Genomic DNA, 5,849 nt, shown 5'->3' with positions numbered 1-5,849 from the left:
TTTTTTTTTTTTTTTTGAGACAGAGTCTCGCTCTGTCACCCAGGCTGGAGTACAGTGGTGCAATCTCGGCTCACTGCAAGTTCCACCTCCAGGATTCACGCCATTCTCCTGCCTCAGCCTCCAGAGCAGCTAGGACTACAGGCGCCCGCGACCATGCCCGGCTAATTTTTTTTTTTCTGTATTTTTAGTAGAGACGAGGTTTCACTGTGTTAGCCAGGATGGTCCCAATCTCCTGACCTTGTGATCCACCCACTTCGGCCTCCCAAAGTGCTCGGATTACAGGTGTGAGCCACCATGCCCGGCCAACCTCACTTAAATATTTTATTCAGTGAATCACATTAATTTAGGAACGGTGATATTTTGTAAATTATTTTTTAAATGAAGTTTTAAAATGGAGTTAACTTGAAACACAGCAATCAATGGTATAGGTACAGATAGTAACACTAAAGACGGTGTCAGGAGAAAGCATGGGCTAGTAAAGAGGCAAAAAAGAACAATGGATTACAGGTCTCTGCACCTAGCTTCCTACGGGGCTGTCTCCTGTTCCTCGTACCTCTTAAAACAGGCTCCCTTAGCTGGCAATACTGTGTTCGTTATAAGGGCAGCTGGCAGTGTCATGGTTATCGTATCTCTCAATGTTGATTAAGTGTCTGGCAAATATTAGGTGCCCAAGCTTTGGACGAATAATAACTGCAAAGAAAGTTTACTCAATATGCAAATAACCATAAATATCATAATTTTCTAAATTCAGCCATTTGCCAGTAGACCTACAGAATTTAAATTATCATCATGAAAATCCAGCAAAAACTACTATTAGGGACAGAGATCCTGCCCAACTCATCTTTATATCCCAAATAGTGTAGAAAACAATGCCTAATAGACAATAAAAACTCACTATAGTTAATTTATTCGATGGTGACAGCTATTATCAGAAACTTGAAGCTGTCTACAAAAGAGCCGCTAAAAGAGGAATCAGTATCTATCTATGTTTTTCAGTGGGAGAGGATTGCCAGGGCAAGAATTATAGGAAGATGTTTTACTCAGAGAAGAAATTAAGAACTACTACAGCAGCCCAACAATACAATGTTCAAACACAGGCTGGAGGAGACACCACCAGGAATGTTATACTTGAGGGAGGTTGATGGCATCTTGAGGTCTTTCAATTTCAAAATTCTATGGCTTCATTTCAAGGTCACAGATCAATACAAAACCACCTAACAATTCAAATGGCTGTAATTTACACTATGCATTTTTTTTTAGAAGATGTCTTACCTTTTTCATGAAACTTGTGTCTTGTCTACAAATTTTTTCTCTTTTTATCTTTAGGTCAGCTACATCTGGTATTATTCTAGAGACAATCAATATATCATTTTTAATGAATAGCACATTTATTTACAATATCACATCTTATATGGAAACCTGTATTTACACTTAAGAGTTTGATAAGCCTGTAATACTACTGAATTGCTTCTGAAGAGTACATATGTGCCCTCTAAAAATTTGCTATCTTAAAATATATTGATTAAATTATCTCAATACCAATTAAATAAAATTCTGGATTAATAAAACCTGAACATGCTAGATTTTTAAAAATCACAATACTTACATACACTAATTTAGCAATTTAAAAACATTATCATTAGATCCATTTCAAAATGGCATATTACCTGATCCCTCGAAGCTTTGCCCTATTGTCATGGCGATCCATGAGATTATGCATTACTTCCAAGACCAACTGTCTCAGTTCATAGTCTTCCATGAGAGATGGTGATAACAAAGGATCCAGGAAAGACCCTGGAAGTGCAGTAACAATCGTCTTTGCTTTGTATCCAGAAGTCACCTGATTATCGGGAAGAAAACAAACAATTTTGTCACGAGTCCTTTTTTTGTATAAGAACCATAACCTGAGGAAAGAAAATATGCACAGAAGCCTGCAGAGAAGACATAAAGGAAATGTGCAAAGTAATGAAGGATTTTGGCTGGGCGTGGTGGCTCACGCTTGTAATCCCAGCACTTTGAGAGGCGGAGGAGGGTGGATCAGGAGATCAGAAGATGGAGACCACCCTGGCTAACACGGTGAAACTCCATCTCTACTAAAAAATAAAAAAAAAAAATTAGCCAGGCACAGTGGCGGGCACCTGTAGTCCCAGCTACTTGGGAGTCTGAGGCAGGAGAATGGCCTGAACCCGGGAGGCGGAGCTTGCAGTGAGCCGAGATCGCGCCAATGTACTCCAGCCTGGGCGACAGAGCAAGGCTCCGTCTCAAAAAAAAAAAAAAAGTAATGTAGGATTTTGCTGAATTTACAAAAACATCATTCATAAGGAGAACAAAGTTAATAACAGCATACATTTACCACGTGTTAGGCATGATTCTAAGCACTGCATATGTGTTAACTTTTTCCTCACCATATCCCTGTAAGGTAGACCCTAGTGAATCTCATTCATAAGGGGAAACTGAGGCTCAGAGAAGTTAAGGTTAGTACGAAACAGATATAAGGAGCTTAGGTGACAAACAGTAAAAGTAAGACCTGCAAATTTTAAATTTAAGTTTGCAAATTATTCTCTCATTTTAAATTAGGCAGTTGGTTAATGGGAATACATTTTCATTTTGGGAAGTTGTACTTAGTTACTTGATTGACGTTTTTTTTTTGAGACAGAGTCTCGCTCTATCACCCAGGCTGGAGTGCAGGGGCGTGTGGTCTCTGCTCACTGCAAGCTCCGCCTTCCAGGTTCAGGCCATTCTCCCGCCTCGGCCTCCCGAGTAGCTGGGACTACAGGCGCCTGCCACCATGCCAGGCTAATTTTTTTATTTTTAGTAGAGACGGGGTTTCACCGTGTTAGCCAGGATGGTCTCGATCTCTTGACCTCGTGATCCACCCGCCTCGGCCTCCCAAAGTGCTGGGATTACAGGTGTGAGCCACTGTGCCCAGCTGCTATTAAACATCTTAAGCATACCACATAGATATTCATTCAGTTGACTATATGGTATAATCAGGATGGCAAGGCAAAATAATTTACTCAGTGAATTTGTCTAATATAAATAAAGGCTTAGGATCAAATTAAATTGCAGGTGGGAGATCTCAACATATTTACAGGATTATAAACATATATGGAATACTTAACATTTACATTCGGGCATTTATTATAGGATGGAGGTAGTTTTATAAGTCAGCTGGGAAACCGGTGGGACAGCTGTCTACCCATCCGGGAAATTCATACCACATATAAACATAAACTACAGATTAAAGTTCTAAATATAGAGAGCTAAAATTTTAAAACTGCTATAAGAAAATACAAACAATAGTGTTTATATCATCAGAGGAGGAATGGAGTTCTTATATAAGATACAAATGAAAAAGTCCAAAACATATAGAACAAACTGATAAATCTGGTTATATTAGAATTCAAAACTTCTATATGATAAGGGCCATAAACAGAATTAAAAAGAATTAAAAATAAAACCATACGAGGTACTTCTGCACTTAGGTATGAGACAGTCCATTTAAAAAATGAGATCATGTATAGTAAACATTTCTAGGATACATCTAAAAGATACTGATTTCGAAAGGATACATATGTGCTAGCAATGGTTGAATCAAATGTTGTACAATTGCTAGAAAATAACCAGAGGATCTTTCATTCCGGGTATACTTTTCCTTTTCAGCTATTGATAGCCACTTCAAATTTTAAATGGCAAATATTCATTTTAATGAATTATTTTACCAATCAGAAGCAATTAGTTGGTCAGTATGAGAAAGAATTAGCATAATATGTTGAAAGAACTTTGGATTTCAAATCTGAGTTCTGTTTTTCAGCCCAGCGACTTTGGTGGACCTCATCAACTCCTTCTACTCACAGTCTCTGAGCCCAGGTATCTCATCTATAAGATGGCAATAGTTTCTGCCCTCTGTATGTTTCATCATTATGAAGATCAAACACAATGACAGAAGAAGTGAGAAATAAATATATTTTTTACAGGATAATCTTTAAAATGAAGAACATAATAAAATACTAACCATAAACAGTAACTTACTTAAGAAAAGAAAGGTTGTAACATGAAGCTATTCAATTAATGCTTACAGTAATTTAAGGTGAAGTGTGTCCTTTATTTGTCTTAAATGCCTTACCATAAGCAAAGATCTCAGCAACATTATCTGAATCCTCCTGGTTCCCAAATCCCTAAAATATACAAAAAGCTGGAATTATTATACTAATTAGCATTTGTATTACTTCATTTACTCCAATTACTGATTTTAAAATTCTATTCTTATTGGCTAAATAGATTTTATTTTTATAACAGTTTTAAGTCATGGCTCACTTTACATGCCAAAGTAAAATTCATGTGAATTAAAACTATTATCTTTAAAAATATCAAAGTAAAAAATTTGTTATTGGCTCTCAAAACAGTCCTATGCGTGTGATGACAAGAAAATTTAATCATATAAACAGACAACTAAACAACCCAAATTAAAAGACATTTTACATTGGAGAAAATAACTACTACAAACATAGCTGATGAGTATAATTTCTCTTTAACAAATATGAATAAACAGGTAAGAACAATTTTTAAAAATAACAAATTAATGGTCAAAGAAATGTAAGTCGAATAAGATACTATTACTTCCTTATTAAATTAAAAAAACAAAAACATTCACAAACAAAAACTTTAGCATGTTATAAAACCAAATAAAATGTATAAAATAAGGGGGTCAGAGCACATAATCTTTAAAATCACTTTCAGTTCTAAAATTCTAGGAATAAGCCACCATTTCTGATATACTGATACTAATTTTTAGAATTTATACAGGAAACCTGAAGCTTAACCCTGAATGTGTATGCACACACACACAATGTCCAGGCCAAACAATTTCTAAAGATGGAAAAATCTCAGAATTTATAAGCTGAAAATGATTCTAAAGGCCTAAAAATGTTAATTCAATTGCTTCGCAATCTACTGTCATAATACTACTAACTGCTTTCCATAGGAATTTTATTACTAATGATTTTTAAAAAAACAAAACTTAAACATTTTCTAGATTTCATTAGGATAAAATGTAATTCAAGATTAAGTTCAAATTTACAGTCTGAGAACATACCCTAGTTGACTGATATCCAAAGTATGGGTAGATGTTCCAAAAACAGGTACTTTCCCCATAATGAACATCATGATTTCTGACCTCTGATAATCTGGTAGGTTACTTCCAAAAAATCCTATGAAAGTATTAAGATAAATTTTAGAAATTGAAAAAATCTACTTTTCCATGTAATACAAAATTATTTTTAGCCAAAGTTTTCAACATATGGTAAAACAATCACTGACAAGTCTGTGTGCTACATGTAACATTAAAGGATATTACAATTTCATTTGCACAAAATCATTTAGTTAGGTACAATATAAACTGTGTATAATGGACTGATAGATAAAATGATAAATATATCAAAGTCTTTTTTATATAATTATAACAGTGACAAACCAGCACTGACTTGAGTTGACTGGAGTTTTAGAAAAAGGAAAAATATTGCCCGGGTGTGATGGCTTACACTTGTAATCCCAATACTTTGGGAGGCTGAGGCGGGCGGATCACCTGAGGTCGGGAGTTCGAGACCAGCCTGACCAACATGGTAAAATCCCATCTCTACTAAAAACACAAAATTAGGCAGGCGTGGTGGCACATGCCTGTAATCCCAGCTATTCAGGAGGTTGAGGCAGGAGAATTGCTTGAAACTGGGATGTGGAGGTTGTGGTGAGCCAAGATCACACCACTGCACTCCAGCCTGGGCAACAAGAGCGAAACTCTGCCTCAAAAAAAAAAAAAAAAAAAAAAAAAATAGAAAAGAAAAAAAAGGAAA

General features: G+C 35.8%; 1 protein-coding gene across 1 annotated transcript; it reads right to left on the bottom strand.

Annotated features, from left to right (window-relative positions):
• Positions 1–1,227: 1,227 nt before the first annotated feature.
• LOC113223074 (protein EFR3 homolog A-like) lies at positions 1,228–5,282 on the bottom strand. The gene is made up of 4 exons (XM_026452658.1): positions 5,096–5,282; positions 4,127–4,178; positions 1,668–1,840; positions 1,228–1,348 (listed from the first exon to the last, which is right to left on the bottom strand). The coding sequence occupies exons 1-4, from the start codon at positions 5,164–5,166 to the stop codon at positions 1,243–1,245; spliced, it is 402 nt and encodes a 133-aa protein (XP_026308443.1). The 5' UTR covers positions 5,167–5,282; the 3' UTR covers positions 1,228–1,242.
• Between the last annotated feature and the right edge of the window lie 567 nt (positions 5,283–5,849).

This window comes from Piliocolobus tephrosceles, unplaced genomic scaffold (genome assembly GCF_002776525.5).
Source record: "Piliocolobus tephrosceles isolate RC106 unplaced genomic scaffold, ASM277652v3 unscaffolded_38446, whole genome shotgun sequence".
NCBI classification, from domain to species: domain Eukaryota; kingdom Metazoa; phylum Chordata; class Mammalia; order Primates; family Cercopithecidae; genus Piliocolobus; species Piliocolobus tephrosceles.
The sequence above is the reverse complement of the archived record's forward strand: the minus strand, read 5'-3'. Positions and strand labels throughout refer to the sequence as shown.

Bases quoted from the DNA above. Each gene is read 5' to 3' on its own strand.
- LOC113223074 (XM_026452658.1), bottom strand. From the start codon at position 5,166: ATGATGTTCATTATGGGGAAAGTACCTGTTTTTGGAACATCTACCCAT. The intron at 4,179-5,095 runs GTATGTTCTCAG...TGTATATTTTAG, and splicing joins TTGGATATCAGTCAACTAGG to GGATTTGGGAACCAGGAGGA. The intron at 1,841-4,126 runs GTAAGGCATTTA...CCCGATAATCAG, and splicing joins TGCTGAGATCTTTGCTTATG to GTGACTTCTGGATACAAAGC.